The 18,830-nt window shown below is 38.9% G+C and overlaps 3 protein-coding genes across 3 annotated transcripts; 2 read left to right on the top strand and 1 right to left on the bottom strand.

Annotated features, from left to right (window-relative positions):
* The first annotated feature begins 85 nt into the window (after window positions 1-85).
* Window positions 86-2,984, top strand: LOC146515826 (E3 ubiquitin/ISG15 ligase TRIM25-like). The gene is made up of 6 exons (XM_085166575.1): window positions 86-841; window positions 1,029-1,124; window positions 1,410-1,643; window positions 1,719-1,875; window positions 1,976-2,020; window positions 2,123-2,984. Exons 1-6 carry the CDS (start codon window positions 260-262, stop codon window positions 2,641-2,643), a joined length of 1,635 nt encoding a protein of 544 aa, XP_085022701.1. The 5' UTR covers window positions 86-259; the 3' UTR covers window positions 2,644-2,984.
* Window positions 2,985-3,093: 109 nt separating this feature from the next.
* Window positions 3,094-9,724, top strand: LOC146515825 (E3 ubiquitin/ISG15 ligase TRIM25-like). The gene is made up of 6 exons (XM_085166573.1): window positions 3,094-4,723; window positions 4,807-4,902; window positions 6,073-6,318; window positions 6,410-6,563; window positions 6,666-6,728; window positions 6,814-9,724. The coding sequence occupies exons 1-6, from the start codon at window positions 4,130-4,132 to the stop codon at window positions 7,341-7,343; spliced, it is 1,683 nt and encodes a 560-aa protein (XP_085022699.1). The 5' UTR covers window positions 3,094-4,129; the 3' UTR covers window positions 7,344-9,724.
* A 1,135-nt stretch (window positions 9,725-10,859) lies between these two features.
* Window positions 10,860-18,783, bottom strand: slc15a5 (solute carrier family 15 member 5). Its single transcript, XM_085166605.1, has 8 exons — window positions 16,526-18,783; window positions 15,155-15,377; window positions 13,654-14,155; window positions 13,378-13,564; window positions 13,020-13,208; window positions 12,768-12,899; window positions 11,502-11,610; window positions 10,860-11,250 (listed from the first exon to the last, which is right to left on the bottom strand). The coding sequence occupies exons 1-8, from the start codon at window positions 16,875-16,877 to the stop codon at window positions 11,127-11,129; spliced, it is 1,818 nt and encodes a 605-aa protein (XP_085022731.1). The 5' UTR covers window positions 16,878-18,783; the 3' UTR covers window positions 10,860-11,126.
* Window positions 18,784-18,830: the final 47 nt, after the last annotated feature.

Genomic DNA, 18,830 nt, shown 5'->3' with positions numbered 1-18,830 from the left:
ATATTAATATATCACGGTGGTAAGTAAGTAAGTAAATAAATTATTTATAAATAAATATTAATAATGAACTTTATCTTTGAGAAAAAAATGTCTAACATTTAAAAAAAATAAAAATAAAAATAAATAATCGAAAAGGAGCTCTGCAGATTTATACGTGGAGCTACATTAGCTTTAGATTTTTGGGCGTGTTTGGACAGACTATTAAATCACTTGCACTTTTGTTTCCATTGAAAGTGAAAGTTACAGATGTGGAACGAAGATGGCCGAGAGCTGTGAAGTACTACATTCCTTCTCCTGCTCCATATGCCTGGATGTTTTGAAGAATCCTGTGACTCTTCACTGTGGCCACAGCTACTGTATGGACTGTATAAACGGCTGCTTCGACCAGGAGGATCAGAGTGGTATTTACAGCTGCCCACAGTGCAGACACACGTTCAACCCAAGACCCGTCCTCAAGAAAAACACAGTGCTGGTTGATTTGATGGTAAAAATGTCTGTGAGAGAACAATCCAGCATGCGAGTAAAGGATGAAGCTGGACCAGGGGATGTGGAGTGTGATTTCTGCACTGTGAGGAAGCTGAAAGCTGTTAAGTCTTGCCTGGTATGTCTGGCATCTTACTGTGCCACTCACTTGCAACCTCACTATAAGTCTGCTGCGTTTAAGAGGCACAAGTTGGTCGAAGTGTCAGCTTCCATACAAGAGAAGATCTGCTCCAAGCACGACAAGCTACTCGAAGTCTACTGTCGCAGTGATGGGCAGTGCGTTTGTCTCCTTTGTGTGATGGACGAACATAAAGGCCATGACACTGTCTCGGCTGCAGCAGAGAGAAAAGAGAAGCAGGTAATAATATAGTTGTAGACTTCCAACCATCATCCATGCTGCTGTGAATTTCAATTTAAGGTTACTGCTAGAGCTTCTGTTATAGCAGTCATAGGGTTTTAAGGGACTTTTTATATTCAGCTGTATTTCTGTAATTGATCATTTCTAAAGTTTTAAACTTTGATGATTTTGTAATGATGACTTTTAGAAACAACTTGGAAAGAAGAAACAAATAATCCAGCAAGGCATTCAAGAAAAAGTGAAGCAGCTCCGGCAACTAAGACAGAAAACTAAAGGACTGAAGGTGAAGTTTTGAATCTGTGTTATGTAAAGTTTTCCTTAAAAATCTGTTTCTGCAAAGTAACCAGCATTGCTCCTTTATGTCCTCTTGTCCTATTCTTGTGAAGGTTTTTTGTTACCTCAAAGGAAAAAAAGTGTAATCCCGAATAAATTTGCCACTTCCAAAACGTCATGTAAATTCTTAACAAGATAAAATTATGAGGTTGTCTAGAAATTAAATGAAATTAATTCAATTAAGCCCTTAAACCAACAACTGTGAGATGTTAAATGACATTTTTTTACTGCTCAGGCTTCAAGTGATGCAGCAGTTGCTCAAAATGAGAAAGCCTATGCTGAGATTGTTCTGAAGGCAGACAAAAGGCGCTATGCCGTGAACGATCTGATCAGGGATCAGGAGAAGGCCGCGTTGAGTCGCGCTGGGGAGCTTGTGGATCGGCTGGAGAAGGAAATCGGCGAGCTGAGGAAGCGAGAGGACCAACTGAAGCAGCTGTCGCTCACTGAAGATCACATTAATTTCCTGCAGGTACGCAAACAGTCAAATACGTGGATCATATTGTGTGCAGGGCAGCAGTTAATGATGTGTTTTGCATGTTTACAGCACTGCCAGGCCATTTTTGACTGTACAGAACCTGATCTGTCTTCTGATGTGAACATCCAACTGCACACACCTTTCGACTTTGTCACAAAAGCTATTTCTGACCTGAGAGACAAAATGGAAAGCGTGGCCAAGAGCATTGCACAAATATCTGAGACAAGTAAGATGAGAAGTTAGCTAAAATAACGCTTATGATTATGTTCTAATGAAATAGAACAGGAAGTGCTACTTTCAATAATATCATGTTTTGTACTTTTTAGTTGAAGTTGATCCTGATCCCAAGACAAGAGAGGAGTTTTCTATGTGTGAGTCATTTGTTTAGTGTACATATATTTATTCAGTTTCTGTGCTTTCTATTACTTTGATATAACTGAGTAGTTAATGTTTCCTGACATTGTACTTTTCAGATTCCTGCTGCATAACATTGGATCCCAACACAGCATTTGAAAACCTGTTGCTCTCTGATGGAAACACCAAAGTAACCTGGGCTAAAAACCCCCAGAGGTACCCTTACCACCCAGATAGATTTACCAAATATGATCAAGTGTTGTGCACTGAGGGTTTATCTGGTGTTTGCTACTGGGAGGTTGAATGGAAAGGGCCACGGGTTGAGATAGCCCTGTGCTATAAAGGAACAGAGCTGGAAGAAAGTGGCTTCGGCTACACCGACCAGTCCTGGTGCATTTCTCTTTCTAGTTCCTGTTGCGCTTTTTGGCACAATGAAGTCAAAACTAGAATACCCGTCCCCTGTTCCTCTACAGTGGGAGTGTATTTGAACCACAAGGGAGGGAGCCTGTCCTTCTACAGCGTGTCTGATTCTGGTCAAATGGTGCTCGTTCACAGAGTTCAGACCACATTCTCCCAGCCTCTGCACCCTGGGTTCATGGTCTCCAGAGGAGCCTCAGTTAGGATAATCACACCAGAGTAAAGGGGCATCAGAAGCACCAGAATTACATCAAGTGTATCAGTACATGTTTATTAGTATTCCCAAAGTACTCTTCAGTATAATAATACAGTCTGTTGACTCTTGCTCATTATAGCTAAAGCGTCCTTGTTTAAACTATTTTTGTTTGTGAGGCTAAAGACATTAGGCTGACATTTACTGAACTGAATTTATTTGGCAAGTGTGTTTGTGCACATGTTACATAAACGTGCACTAATATATTCATAGAGAAAATCCTCTACAGAAATGTCAATGCTGAGAATTCTTAAACCATTATGTGACTGTTTAATTATGTCAATAAAAGTGGAATTCTTCTTCTCAAAAGACTCATTTCTAAGTGTAATCTTGCATTTTAAGATGCTGTTATTATTATTTTTATGGTGCACGGTGGTTAGCACTGTTGCCTTATAGCAAGAAGATCCCAAGTTTGACTCCACCATCTGGCCAGGACCTTTTTGTGTGGAGTTGTCATGTTCTCTGGGTACTCTTGCTTTCTCCCACAGTCCAAAGACAGGCAATTAGAGGGGTTTAGGTTAATCTGTAATTCTAAATTACCCATAAGGGTGACTGCGAATGGTTGCCTGTCTGGCGACCCGTCCACCTTTCACCATATGATAGCTGGGAAAGGTTCCAGCCTATCCCAGCTATCATAGAGGATTTTATTTGTATATTATTTAACCTCTTAGGACCTGGCGTCCACATATGTGGACATCACATTTGGGTTATTTAGACCAAAATACTCAATTTTGCTTTACAAAGGCTTGATATCCACTTTCGAGGGCATTATACTGCTACTGTTCTATCAAAATTTTAAATGAATATGTTCATATGTGGCTCTTATTTTTCTTAAAAACAAAAATAAGGTAAAAAAAAAAACCTGGTAATTCTTTGTTTTTACATTCATTGTGCCGAATATGTCCAAATATCAAAGAGAAACTAAAAATGCATGCCGTGGAAGAGTTCAAGTCTTAGGAGGTTAATGTTACAAACTCAAAAGTGAAACCAAATTCTGCCAACATAACTCATAAGAACCAAAACAACAAAATGGAAATAAACTTATTTAATTGCTTTAAATAAGGTTGTGCAGCTCACTAAACGATGTATACCTACTAGTGCCCTGTGGTTTGGCCAGAATGTGAAGAATAAACTCTAATTTAGCAAATTACTTCTTTCAAAATAGCCAAAAGGAAAGCAGGGGTTGTTTTACTGATCTGTATCTAAATGGCATTTTTTTCTGAAAGAGAAATAGCTTTGAATCTAGGTAAAAGGTCATGACTGCATTTGATGAAAGGCTGAAACTTTCACACAAATACTTTCACTTCCAGTTAATACAGTTATTCTTTAAATCGGAATAGCGGGCGTTTATTGTGCTGTCAATGAGGTCTGAGTGCCCTCCTACTAGGAACAAGCTGCCTTTAAGCCACTCCTTCCTCAGAGAAAGAGAAAGTAACTTCTGTTGTGGAGGAAGAAAATGGCTCACGCTGTGGACCTATTTGACTGCTCCGTATGTTTGGGATTATTGGAGGATCCAGTCACTACTACTTGTGGACACAGCTACTGTATGAAATGTATCAATACTTTCTGGGATACAAAACATGACAGTAAAGAAACTTACAGCTGCCCTCAGTGCAGGCAGACTTTTAACAGAAGGCCTGTTTTGAAGAGGAACACCATTCTGGCTAACTTGTTAGAGGAACATAAGAAAACAACCAGACAAGTTGCTGCTCCTACCGTAGCTTCTGATGATGACATTTACGCTGCACCTGGGGATGTGCAGTGTGACTTTTGTACAGGGAGGAAACGCATAGCTCACATGTTTTGTCAGGTGTGTTTAGCCTCTTACTGCGAGGCTCACCTGGAACCTCATTTTCAGGTGGCACCGCTACAAAAGCACAAACTAGTAAAAGCTTCCACGAGGATCAAAGAAAGCATCTGCAGTCGTCACGACAAACTTCAGGAGCTTTACTGCCGCACCGATCGGCAGTTCCTGTGCCTCATGTGTGCGGTGGATGAACACAAAGGCCATAACACTATATCCGTCACAGAAGAAAAGCAAGAGATGCAGGTTAGTCCGTTTAGTCCCATGTTGTAAACATCTGTTGCACGGCATTTATGAGATCCTGAAAAGTTTCTGCATTTGTTTAACAGAGACACCTGGAAAAGACCAAATGGGTAATCACAGACAGAGTGCTGGCTTCAGAGGCCAAAATGGAAAAGCTGGTGGAAGCTGCAGGCTCTATAAGAGTGAGTGTTATCCACAAACATAAATATGCATTTGTTTGGTTCAGCAAAGGATGTTTTTGTGTTTTTAAATACAAAGTTTTATCTCATTTTGAGTGGAAAAAGTATGTAAACCTTAAAAATTAGCAGTGCAATCATTTGTTTTCAGCCTGTGCGATGACAGCTGTGAGTCGGTGCTCTGTTGACATTATTTCAAAAGGTTAGTGGAACTGTTAGAGTAATACAAGATTCATGTTTGGGACTCAGTGGGGGGGGTGAACAAACCTGGCTTAGAATCATTTATTTATTTTATTTTTATTTTATTTATTTAGAATCATAAATTCATTTAATGTAAAAAAAACAAAACAACAAACAGTATTTAAAATTAATCGGAGTATTAACTACCGCGTGTCCTAAGCCAAGATGCTGAGCACCAAATTGGTGTGAGAGTTTACAAGTCAGCAATTCAGTCAGTGATTGAGTGTGACTTGTTTATTTGGCTTGGATCACTATTGTAACAGTCATAGCAGGCAAATAGTAGGGGTGGGGAAAAAATCGATACTGTGTAGTATGGTGATATTTTGTTTGCTAATAATGTATCGATACAGGGACAGCAGAAATCGATATTTTGTTACAAAAAAGGTTTTCGTGCTCTGACTTCAGAGCATGTTGATCCTTTTTCTGAGCAAGAATCCTGACATTCCTTCACTGTCCAAATGTGTTTAACTTTTTTTTTGGCAGCAATAAACATGACAGTTTACTTATTTTAATTTAAGACATGTTTTATTTTAATTAAGTTTAAAACTTTTATTTAATGTAAAATTATATTTTGTTTTAATTTACTTTCAAATTCTTCAGTTGCTGAAGGGGCTGCATAGTTTTCATAAACTGCATAGTTCAGAATAGCTATAATTGTACCAGATGGTTGATTCAGTTAAGTTGGACTAGACTGTAATACAAACCGTTCAGTTTGTCAACAATAAAACTGAAATGAGAGAAAGACTGAGTGTGAGACTTTGATATTAGATAAAATGAATATTGATAAAGTTTACCTTTATGTACAGAATCTGAATATCGCAAAATATTATTAAAAATTGCAATAATATCGTATCGTGCGTTAAGTATTGTGATAATATCGTATCGTGGGATGTATGGTGATTCCCACCTCTAGCAAATAGTACATTTTTCCTACAGGACGCTGCCTGGGAGGCGTGTGATGACTTTGAGCGGGTCTGTGAGGAACGTATCCTGCTGTACACCCACTTCCTGAGGAAGAAGTGCTCTGAGATGAGAGAGAAAGTTGGAGAGGCTGAGAAAGCTGGAGTAGACTGGACCGAACACCACGTCGGGCAGCTGAAGCGCGAAGTGTTTGAGTTAAGGAGGAAGGAGAGTAAAATCTGTCAGCTTTCACAAACAGAGGATCCCATTCAGTTTCTTCAGGTTATGGCTGCTTTTTGATACTTTAGGCTTATGTCTCATTTTGTATCCAGTTTGTGAGGTTAAATATTAATATTAATGTTTACGTGTGCAGGGCTTCCAAACCCTGGGTGACCTCCCTGTGCTCACAGACTCACACAGAGAGCTTGACAACCTGACAAAGTTCGTCACTGCACAAAAGAATAAAATGAAAAAGATGAGTGACGAAGAAAAAAACAATCTAATGGATTATTCTGGAAAAAACATCAGTAAGTGTGATAATTTGAGATCATTTGAGATTTTTAAACATCATAACTGCGGTCTCACCTTATTTACTTAAAAACTATGCTTTTTGTTTTTTTCCTTACAAGTGTCAAGAAGGAAAAGGCCGCAGGAGGGACGGACAAGGACAGAACTTCTGATGAAATATAAGAGTAAGCATGATGTTAATGGCTACAGACATATTTGAGAGCTTAAGCGAGTCCTTCGTAATCAATGAGTTTTTCATTTTCCCTGCAGACTCCAAAATCGAGGTGGATCCTGACACTGTAGCAGCTTGTCTTTACCTCTCTGATACAAAGAAAGAGATATCATGGTGTGACAAGGACCAGGCTCGTCCAGACCACCCTGACAGATTCACATACTTCTACCAGGCTCTGTGCAAAAATGGCCTCAGAGGAAACCACTACTGGGAGGTGGAGTGGGATGGTGGCATAGTTGAGGTGGCTGTGTCGTACAGAGGGATAGGAAGAAAGGGTTCAGGGAAAGATTGCTGTTTTGGCCACAATGCTCTGTCCTGGAAATTAATCTGCTCTCCTTCTGGTTGCACGTTCTGGCACAATAATCTTCACAAAGGTCAAATTCCTCCGGCTGTCTCCCACAAAGTACGGGTCCACCTTAATTATGAAGAGGGAACGCTGGCTTTTTACAGCGTATCTGGGGTTGAAAGTTTGACACTGCTGCACCAAATCCAGACAACCTTCACCGAGCCCCTCTATCCCGGGTTTTCTGTGGATCTTGGTGCAACACTGAAAATAAGCAACATCTAGCTGGCACGGCTGGCTGCCTTAACCCAATTTCCCTCGGTTGACAAAGTGATAAAAATAATCTCTGAGTACTTTTTTCTCAGTTAAAAATCAAGAATCGAACAGTAAACAATTACCTTTCCTTTTCTTATCCATCTTTTTTCTTTTAAATAGTAGTAAAACTGCATCAAAACACTGATTGATCAACTTTCTTTACCTTTTCCCCCTTTCAAGTAAATAAATTAATACTTTTAAGACATTAAGACATATTTGATAATAAACATAACATGAGAAATTCAGCTACTTCAGTGTCCAAATAGCGGGAAAAGTGAAAGTGGCTTGGGCGGAATTAGTCGCAAGGGAAATCCAAATAGCTCGACACAAATATATGAATATTTCTGAGGTTTCTGCTGTGCGAGTTAAACAGTGGATATTTTTAAGTCTTTCCCAAGATGGTTGTTAAATGTAAAATCTGACATTTGGCACTTTTTGATGACTCTTACCTCGTTAGTTTTTATATCAAGATGTAAAATGTAATAACAGCTCAACTCCCTGAGAGTTTAGAAGAGAATTCCTATTATTCTGCTTTTTCTTGTGACTAAAATCCTCCATATTTGCAGTTTTGTGAAAGACTTGAATGATACAAAACACATAATAAGCAATGTAACATGCCTTTTTAGTGTTTCATTTTAAGGCTGATTTTGCAGCTTCCTTCATGCCGAAAACTGAGCCCAAAGAGACTTTGAGAGGATGATTTCTCTGTAACTTAAGTCTCATTTATGTTGCATTTATATTTAGAGCTTTAAACATAGAGGGTGAATCTTTTTGAGTTTATTGTGTTGTAAGGTAGAGGAACAAAATGAAAACAAGCTTTTGTTTGTTTTAAAGCGATGTGTAACTACTGCTCAACTGACTCAAATTAAAGGATTGCTTTTTCTGAAATGACTCAAATGAAGGATCATGATAATAATTTATTGTTTACTGATTTTAATAAACTATAATTTACCTTTTTTGATGAGGTAATATTACAGTATACTCTTACATTCATGTTTGCACGAATAAAATAAAGTTGTGATGACATGCGGTTAGAGACATGTTTGATTAAATGCTCATTTCATATTTTTCAGTTCAGTCCTAGAAATTTCTTGGTGACAACATAACTGATTAATCATGAAATTGTGGCTCTGAATAATAATGAAAGCTTTAAACACCATCTGACCATAAATCCCTGAACCACTTAACAGTAGAGATTTTCATAGTATTACCTGTAAGAAATACTAAAGTGCACTGTCACCTCATTTATTAATTATCGAGGATATTTTTCTTTTTCTATTGCGACTTTTAGTATTATAGGACCAGGAATTTGATAAATATCTTATTTTGCTCAAGCGTGGACTGATCAAAAAACACGTGAATGCTGCCACGACAGGTTTTTATTCATGCATTTATGTACTGACCACTTGGGGGCATCAATGACCCATTAAGGCAGGGGTGTCAAACTCCAGGCCTCGAGGGCCGGTGACCTGCAGGTTTTAGATCTCACCCTGGGTCAACACACCTGAATCAAATGATTAGTTCACTACCAGGCCTCTGGAGAACTTCAAGACATGTTGAGGAGGTCATTTAGCCATTTAAATCAGCTGTGTTGGATCAAGGACACATCTAAAACTTGCAGGACACCGGCCCTCGAGGCCTGGAGTTCGACACCTGTGCATTAACGCAAGTGAATGTTTCGCCACTCAAAAAGCAAGTTTTTTTTTCCTAATGATAAGTGAAAAAAATCCACTTTTATGTTCGCTCTGTTTGGATTATAAAGAGAGACTCGCTCTTTAGCTGCTATTTTTAATTCTCTAACAGAAGAAATCGCTGTGTTTTATGTCATAAGTCAAGTTACAGCTTTGAAGCGTCAGTAGCGGAATTTGCGGGAAAATCGGGAATATGGCGACCCTAGAATGCACCTCCCATTGACAGGAAACTGTCAACAAGCCACGGCTCTTTAAAAGAGATTCAAATTTGCTGTGATTTTGTGCGGGAAAATGGTTCACAGTAAGGACCTGTTTGAGTGCTCCATCTGTACACAGTTACTGAATGATCCAGTGACTACTACAGCTTCTGTGTGAAATGCATCTATACCCACTGGGATACCAAAAGAAACAGAAGGAGAACGTATAGCTGGCCTCTGTGCAGAGAGACTTTCAATGAAAGACCTGTTCTGAAGAGGAGCACCATCCTGGCTAACTTGGTAGAGGAGTATAAGAAGAAGGCAAGCAGCCAGGGTGCTGCTGCGGATGCTGCTGCACCTGCGGATGCGCAGTGTGACATTTGCACGGAGAGAAAACGTAAAGCTTGCATGTTCTGTCAGGTGTGTTTGGCCTCTTACTGCCAGACTCATCTGGAACCTCATTTTATTGTACCGCCTCTTAAAAAACACAGACTGATCACAGCTTCTATAAATATCAAAGAAAGTATCTGTTGCCGTCATGACAAACTTCAGGAGATTTACTGCCTGACCGATCAGCAGTTTGTGTGCCGGATGTGTGCTCTGGATGAACACAAAGACCACGACATTCACAAAGGTCAAATTCCTCCGGCTGTCTTCCGCAAAGTAGGGGTACACCTTAATTATAAAGCGGGAACGCTGGCTTTTTACAGCGTATCTGGGGTTGAAAGTTTGACACTGCTGCACCAAATCCAGACAACCTTCACTGAGCCCCTCTATCCCGGGTTTTCTGTGGATCTTGGTGCAACACTGAGAATAAGCAACATCCGAGATAGTGCACGGTTTCCAATATTAATGTAATGATCGACAAAGTGATAAAATGATCTCTGAGTCCTTTTTTCCTAGTAAAAAAATGAAGAATCCAACAGGCCTTTATATCCACATAAAGACTCATGTCATAATAACAAAGTCATATTTTTCTTAGCATTTTTTGACTGTCATAACTTTATACAAGAGTCCAGAGTCCCATAAAATTTTCACCACTGAAAAAAAAATTGGTTTAAAAAAATTAAACCAAATAAAATGTACATCTTATTTGTTGTTTATGTTTAGCGTGATTTCTTTTCTATAACCAACTTTGAGCGTCAATATTAGGAGATATAACATAGTTTAAACAACAGAGCTGTAATAGTTCAGTGTCAATTATGCATTAACAGATGTCCTTTGTCCTTTTTTCCTGATAATTCACTGGAGAAACCTTCACAAAATTACATATAGTTATATAAGGTTTATTTACTATTTGTATTGAACTTTATCCTGATATAAGATGCAATAATTTAAAGGTAGTTATACTCTTTAAATGTTTATATATTTTTCAAAGTGACGGTTAAAAACAGATTACGTTATTCTGTTTGTGTCATGTCTAAAATTGATCACGTTTAAGCACACTTTGTTTGGAAAAGAGGTTAATAGCTTTAAGTCTGATTTTTATTGTGAGGAGAGCTTGAAATATGATTGCTTTGTAATTGCAGCTACTGTTCAGTCACGTAAACAGAGTCATTGCTTTAGCTAAACTGCCTTAAAGTAAGGACCATGCATACTAATAATAATATTCTTTATTGAGTTTATTGTACTAATATTCACCTTTTCAATATAGAAATGTCACAGTTTACTCCTGAATTCACATTTATGTAAATAAAACAAAGCTCACAATTCATGACGTTTACTTAAATACACAATATACGTGAAAATAAATAAAATATGAACACTTCATATATTACATTTTTACAATTTAGTCAATCACTATAAATTTTGACTCGGTAACAAAGTGCTAGCACCAGTAACAGAGGACATTTCAGAGAAATCATTCATAAAATGCAGTCGGTGTGGTCTACAGTGTCGTAGAAGCGCAGACAGGCCTTGTAATGCAGCAGCTTCTCAGTCAGAGGGCTGATGGTCAGCGCTTTGCCCTGAACACTTAGGTCCACGTACCTGCACAACATTAATGTAACAAGAAATACACTTAGAGCTGTGATACTTTTTTTTCTTTTTACAAATATACTTGTAAAAACATGCTTTGAATAAAAAGTTTACACTGAAACCGTTTAGTTATCATGTTTCTTATATCAAACTCTATGTATGTGTTTTTGCTAAAACATCAAATTCTTTACCAGCTGTTGATATGAACCTACAACAGACTGTGATGGACATGGAACAACCATCGTCTACCTGTTTTACTGTACCTGTATGACACACTCCAAAATGCCAGGGTATTTACAGCCATCAGTGTGGCCAAGAGGAAGAAGAATCTCTCCAAATTGCCATCATGCAGTGTGCTTGGGTAAAAGCTTCCTGTAACAGAGCACCACAGTGTTTAGTACTAGTGATGGGATTTCCGGCTCATTTTAGAGAACCGGCTCCTTCGGTTCGGCTCACTAAAAAGAGCCGGCTCTTTCGGCTCCGAACCGGCTCTTCAGGTTGTTTTGTTGCTTTAATTAATTTATTATTAACAATAATATAAAATTATGCACAAAAGGAATTACTAACGTAAAAAAAAAAGTGGTTTTATTTATATATGTTTATATATAAACACACCAAATCCGGTCGTTGGTACTTGCTGGCTTGTGTAGCCACTAGGTAACAAAAGCTCAACACTGCGCCCAGCATCCTGGAGCACTTCTGTTGTCTTTTGTACGTGTTTTGAGTTTTTACGTGCTTCGGAGTTTGTACGTGCTTCGGAGTTTGTATGTGTTTTTACGTGTTTTGGAGTTTGTACGTGATTTGAAGTTTGTACGTGCTTCGGAGTTTGTACGTGTTTTTACGTGTTTTGGAGTTTGTACGTGATTTGAAGTTTGTATGTGCTTTGTCTCTAGGGGCCACCGTAAATATACTTTTATTTATTCACTCCACATAAAATGTAATAAACAAGTCATATAATACAAAAAACAACTATTCACATTTCAAATTTTAACTATTTAAATTTTCAGCTTTTTCCTTTTACAAATTTAAAGTGAAACAACACAAAACACTGCAAACCACAACACAATTAAATATAAATTAAAATATGAAAACAAAAAGAAAATGCACATTCTCTGTCATATGGGCCTGCATGAATAAACTTTCTGAATCCTTTATCATCTGCAACCGAAAATAGTTGTGGATGATTACTATACCTTTCTAATGTGACGTTGTTGTCCCTGGCTCTCTTTCTCTCCCTCCCGCTCTGTTCCTGTGCTACTGAGTGTAACTACCGCCCCTCCCCCCTCTGCCCAGCGTAAAGCACAAGACTCATGTGCGGAGTGAAGCGGGAAAAAAGTGCGAGAGAGAGAGGCTGAGAGAAAGGGGGAAAAAAACCCATGTGACGGCTCGCGATAAGGAGCCGGCTCGCGTCGTTCACGTCAAAGACCCGGCTCTAAGAGCCATTTCGTTCGCGAACGACCCATCACTATTTAGTACCAGTGCCTCTATGTCATTTGTTGTATTTTCTTGTTTGTCTGTTTGAATTTTACCTCCAGAGAGAAAGTACATCAGCTGAATAATAAAGGCACCGAGAAAACATCCCCCTCCATAGGACAGAGTGAGGAAGTGCAGGGCGATCCCTCTGATGTGGCTCGGGGTGAGCTGGAAAGAAATGAGGGAGCCTGCCAGACAACAGAAACTGTATGAGCATGTCTCCTGCTGCTTATTTGCCACATTATACTCGTTTCACAAATCAGAACGATATGCACAAACGGAGACATAACAGTAAGTCTCCCACTCACACGCAGGGGTGACGAGAGCTTCTGCCAGACCGAGCAGGATGTACTGAGGAGCCAGCTGGAAACACGGCATGGAAGAAACTTGCAAAAGCTTTCCAGAACGTGTCTGCTCCACCAGGGGGTAAGACTTCCTCTGCAGCTCAGTCAAACCTGCAACCAGGACCGACAGAGTGGCACATGCATGGCCCAGAGCTGGAGGGGGAGGATGGACAGGGTGGGGTGATGAGAGAGGGGGCTGAGGAATGGGAGGTTGTGATTACAAGACAAAAAGAGGGAATGAGAGGAGATAAAGGAATATTTAAGAGAATAAATAACGACAACGTGCGAACTAGTTGGGGCTTGCGTGCGTGTAAATACTCACTAATACGTTTTACAGGTGCTGGAGGAGTTTTTTCCATGGACAGGTAGCAGGTCATCACACACTCCATCAGTGGCGCTAAGAGCAGCAGAGGCAGGATGCTGATCACATTCATGGCAGCGATGGGCAAAAGGTGGTCCTTCAGGTGAAGGTTGGAGCTCATCGTCTGAATGTAGTAACCTGAGGGGATCTGTGGGAGGCGTATTTCTTAACCAGACCTGAAGGCGATTAAACATGTCAGTTTTCTGCTTCATGCATTGTAATTTCTCAGGGACCTACCTGTGTGAGGCAGACTCTGTAGAGCAGCTGAAGCCCATAAAGAGGGAAGAGCTTGGCCAGGACTTTGGCATTCTCCACGTGAGTCTCACTGTACCGGCCACCATTATTCTCTTTCGCCCGGTCCAGCCAAGATGCTACCTGTCCGCTCAAGTAGCGATAGTGGAGGCAGCACATCTTGAAAGAGTTCAAGAAAACTCCCAATGTGGTCAGTAACGATCCACCTAAGCTCAATAAAAGCATGAAGCACGAACAGTTTAACTTTTTGTGGCCTGTACAAAAAAGGAGACGAGGAAGAGGTTTTCTCTTTCTAATAATTTTTTTTGGTATCTTACCTTTCTTGGGTTTGTAGGTGAGGTTACTGCGCATCATGTGTATGGCAATGAGAGCCAGCAGCACTGAGGTGAAGGGGATGAGGAAGCCCAGATTTTTGGCCACAGATTGCTGGATGTAAGCAATGCCCAGAAACACAACAGTAGAATTCAGATTCACCAGCCAGTAGAACCTAAATTAAGAGAAAAAAATCTTAGAGTGAGCCAGTGATATTGATCAGACTTAAATCCAAAATATCTTTGTGCTAATTTCATCATCTAGGGTGGTTCAATTTAAACTTGTTTTGTCAATGAAAGGAGGAGGAGTCCTTAGAGGTAGGGATGCACCGATACCGATACTGGTATCGGGGCCGATACTGTAAAATGTGTGTGTACTCATACTCGTAAAAGTTAACTGATACCATGAACCGATACCAACTTATTTCATTAATCAGAGGGTGGCTTGTCATTTCTGTTGTAGTTTTTTAGATTGGCCACTAGGGGGCCAATTATTATTTTATTTATTATTTATTTTATAATTTTTTATATTTTATTATTTATTTAATAATAATTATTTTGTTTGTTTGTTTACAATATGGACACTCTGCAATAATTTAAAAGTTTATTTTATTCGCAAACCTAATTTTTATTTATTTTATTCCAAACAGAAGTGTTTATTTATTATTCTGAAAGCTCGAGACAGTGCCAATAGTTCAGTGATATTTTGTAAAATTACAATGTGGAGACTCTGCAATAATTTAACAGAAGTGCTTATTTTTCACTTGAAATTTTTTTGTGGTCATTTTTATTAAGATTTTATTTTTTATCGACAGGGAATATAATAAAACCTGTCTTCCAATTAATTGTATTTGTGTGTGTGTGTGTGTGTGTGTGTGGTAGAAGTATCGTTTTTTGTACTCTGTATCGGCAAGTACTCAGATCCAAGTATCGGTATCGTATCGGTTTGAAAAAATTGGTATCGTTGCATCCCTACTTAGAGGAAACCCCCCATGCACTCTAGTATAGAATTACCATTATGTCAGAAAGGTTTGTTTGTAATATAATAACAAAGACATGTCACTACTACTTTTTTTGTCTGAAATCAAACCATACAAAACCCAACCTCGCAGAACTAAAAATGAACCTACTGGTAAACTACATGCATGATGCGTCAGAGTAGCCTCATCACCTACCAGTTGAAGAAGGTCAGGAGCTGGTGCTGGTTGTAGCCCTGCAGGTTGTAAGCTCCCATGGGGCAGAGGATAGCTCGGATGCCTCCGATGCCCAGTGCAGCAGCCAGCAGGCCAGTGTAAAAAAGAATCTGCTGCTCCCGAGACCCCAGCTGGTGGGTCATGTGGTGGCTGTCGATGTAGAAATCCTCAAAGGGAAATGCCACCACAGGCAGCATGGCTGTACCTACAGTGGCAGATGCATCTAATGATTCTGAGTGATATTTTCTTTTTGGCAATGGTTGATTTGATACATTCATGAGATATGTAGTCAAAAAAAAATTACTGAAACAAATGAAAAGAAGTACAGGGTGCCCACCTGTTTTCCTGCCATTTAAAAATAAAATAAATACATTATAATATTATTAGGGATGCAACGATACCAATTTTTTCAACCCGATACGATACCGATACTTGGATCTGAGTACTTGCCGATACAGAGTACAAAAACCGATACTTCTACCACACACACAAATGCAATGAATTGGAAGACAGGTTTTATTTTATTCTCTGCTGATAATAAATAAAATCTTAATAGAAATGACCACAAAAAAATTTCAAGAGAAAAATAAGCACTTCTGTTAAATTATTGCAGTCTCCACAGTGTAATTTAACAAAATATCACTGAACTATTGGCACTGTCCCGAGCTTTCAGAATAAAAAATAATCACTTCTGTTTATTTATTATATTTCATATCGCAGCTCGAGTATGCTGAGAAGACGGTGCAATCCTATGTTTTCCACGACCGGCATTGGCTGGTCATCCAGAGTGATAAAATGAATCAGAGCCTCTGTTATTTTAACTGCCCGTGGATTTTCTCTTGACATTTTTCATCGCTTTTCCAAAACCTGAGTTAAAGTTGGCTGTTCCGGTCCACACTGCTGACATTTTGTTTAGCCTAGCTACAGCAGCCTCCAGTTTCTCTTTTTTATCTGGAGCCGCCAGTCTCACTCGCCTAAACCATGTGCCTGTTTAGCACGGGATGTCCCCCTAGTGACCAATCTAAAAAACTACAACAGAAATGACAAGCCACCCTCTGATTAATGAAATAAGTTAGTATCGGTTCATGGTATCGGTTAAGTTTTACGAGTATGAGTACACACACATTTTACAGTATCGGCCCCGATACCCGATACCAGTATCGGTATTGGTGCATCCCTAAATATTATAACATTATAAACAGCTGTCATCGCCTAACATCTGGCATCAGATCTTACTCTAGTCTTGCTTTTCACAATAATACAGTCCAAGATGGTAAACGCTGTTTTAGAAGTCATATGGCTTCAAATTCTTGGCAGCCAACTTGTGTCAACCTTTAATCCCTTGTGTCTTACCAAAGAAATGAAGAAACGCACACACGTATAGCACCTTAGTCCTTCCTAGACAGGCTTCTGCAAACCAGCCAACCAGAACAGGGGTGAGTGTGCTGGCTCCTATGAAGCACAGGTTGACTGTTGCAGCGAGGTAGTTGTCATATCCGAGCTTCACAGTGCAAAATAGAATCATGTTACATACAATCCCAAAGAAAGTGAACCTTTCAAACAACTCCACAAGAAGTACACAGATGATCACTTGGAGCTTCTTGCGAGGCTTCTTTCGTGGTCTCTGGTCTAGATGAGGCGAGTGGGAGATACGTCGCAGTGGGCTTCTGCCCTCTGGGAGTCTCCTGAAGTCTCCAGCTACCATCCCGGGCAGCTCTTCTGCTTGGTGGGGTGAATGCTGTCGGTAAAGAGATTTGAATGAGAACTGCTGCGCTTGTCGGGAAGGAGTAACAGAAGCTGGAATCTCACAACCAGGTGTGACTCTGACACTGGACACGTATACTCAGCCACACCCACCTGTTTTCTGCAAATGGCCATACCTGATTCGTCCATCTTTATTTTACTGGGAACTGTGGATGTATTACTCAGATTTCACACATTATGAAAAACTATATAAGGGAGGAGTGATGGATGGGAGCTATTTAGAGGACAACCCTAAAATATTTCTAATATTTCAAAAAATAAACGTGGCTGTTTGATTTATTTATTTTGGTTTTTTTAAATAATGATCTTTAATGCTGTGAAGATAGCATTATTATCCAGATCAAACGGGTTCAATTTCACTTCAAGTCATCTTATAAGACACCTGGTATGAATAATGACTTAAATAATGTTGCCAATGAATGGTCTGTCATGCGATGATAAATATAATCAGTTTATTAAGTGGAGCTCTGGAGTCAATCTTTCCACAATTGAGGTTAACCATGGTTGCTGACATGCTCACTGTTTTCAGGTAACATGATCACAGTTGTATTGTGGGAACGTACGATATTATTGTAACATTAAAAAATAAACAAGTGCAGAAGGTTTTACAAACACTCACAAAATATTACATGTCTCTGTGAAAGCAGCTCTTCTCTTCACTTCCCCGTACAACCTCATTTTGACTGGCCTGCTGGTAATTAGATTCAAAATGTTAAGTGAGAGTGAGACAGGGTGCATGTGCAGGTTAACTTCAACTAGAGGAGCTCTGAGACAGACAGCATTTCATCACTGTAGGAGGTGAACTAGCTGTCCAAACAAGCACTGAACATTGGAATTCATTAAAGTACACAGTCTACAGTCCTTAATAGACTTATTTTTAGACTTATCTACATTTTATTGATATGCTGACAACATTTAATGATAAGCACCTTGCAATAATATTACCAGAAATGAAGCAAGAGTCCAATCAATATATCTGATTTATCTGTCTTCCCCACCTTTAGGAATATCCCATGTAACAAAATATGATAGAAGCAGTCATTCTAATGAACCTCACAAAATTATTGAAGCTTTATCATATTTAAATGTCCCAATTGCCTTCTTTACCTCTGTAGAAATTATCCACATATCTCACTTATCTTAACTGCACTACTGTATAGTTCTGTGTAAATAATCATTCTGTACATACGATAATTTTTAATCCTACAACTGTTTATAACTTGCATAGTTCACATTTCTGTATATCTGTATATCTCGGATTTCTGTATAGTTTTTTTTTTATTTCATATATCCTGTTCATAGCCTGTACATAGCCTGTACTCACTACAGCCTGTACATACTTATAGTTATAGAATATTCATAATATACTTCATACCGTGTACATTATAACATACCATAATAGACCCATTTCTGTAACATACTTACATATCTATATTATTGCTAATATATATTGTAATATATCTATATCACTAAAGCACTTCTGGATGGATGCAAACTGCATTTTGTTGCCCTGTACCTGTGCATGTGCAATGACAATAAAGTTGAATTCTATTCTATTCTATTCTATTAATGAAGAAACAGCTAAAAGTTTACACACAGTGTATCCCACACTCATCACAAACATGAATGTCATGGTAATTTTGGGCTTCATATGATGTCTTTGAACTTTTTTCCAGATTGGAATGGTTGTACAGTATACATCTTTAATGCGTTAGAAAACAAGAATTAAGTTAACAAGTTTGAATTTCTTTTCGGATTTAATCCTTTAAAGCAAAAAAAAAAAAAAAGTGGCCTATATTTTAGTGTAATTTAAATTGGGAAGTAATATACAAACGTGAGATTTTGTACCATTATTGCTTTAAATAAAAAGTGGAAATGTGAAGCTGTTTGAGCA

This window comes from Neolamprologus multifasciatus, chromosome 7 (assembly GCF_963576455.1).
Source record: "Neolamprologus multifasciatus chromosome 7, fNeoMul1.2, whole genome shotgun sequence".
In the NCBI taxonomy this organism is placed as follows: domain Eukaryota; kingdom Metazoa; phylum Chordata; class Actinopteri; order Cichliformes; family Cichlidae; genus Neolamprologus; species Neolamprologus multifasciatus.
The sequence above is the reverse complement of the archived record's forward strand: the minus strand, read 5'-3'. Positions and strand labels throughout refer to the sequence as shown.

Bases quoted from the DNA above. Each gene is read 5' to 3' on its own strand.
- LOC146515826 (XM_085166575.1), top strand. From the start codon at position 260: ATGGCCGAGAGCTGTGAAGTACTACATTCCTTCTCCTGCTCCATATGC. The intron at 1,125-1,409 runs GTGAAGTTTTGA...TTTACTGCTCAG, and splicing joins AGAAAACTAAAGGACTGAAG to GCTTCAAGTGATGCAGCAGT. The intron at 1,876-1,975 runs GTAAGATGAGAA...TGTACTTTTTAG, and splicing joins TGCACAAATATCTGAGACAA to TTGAAGTTGATCCTGATCCC.
- LOC146515825 (XM_085166573.1), top strand. From the start codon at position 4,130: ATGGCTCACGCTGTGGACCTATTTGACTGCTCCGTATGTTTGGGATTA. The intron at 6,564-6,665 runs GTAAGTGTGATA...TTTCCTTACAAG, and splicing joins TTATTCTGGAAAAAACATCA to TGTCAAGAAGGAAAAGGCCG. The intron at 6,729-6,813 runs GTAAGCATGATG...TTTTCCCTGCAG, and splicing joins ACTTCTGATGAAATATAAGA to ACTCCAAAATCGAGGTGGAT.
- slc15a5 (XM_085166605.1), bottom strand. From the start codon at position 16,877: ATGGTAGCTGGAGACTTCAGGAGACTCCCAGAGGGCAGAAGCCCACTG. The intron at 13,565-13,653 runs GTAGGTCCCTGA...CGCCTCCCACAG, and splicing joins ACAGAGTCTGCCTCACACAG to ATCCCCTCAGGTTACTACAT. The intron at 11,251-11,501 runs GTACAGTAAAAC...AATGTTGTGCAG, and splicing joins TTTTGGAGTGTGTCATACAG to GTACGTGGACCTAAGTGTTC.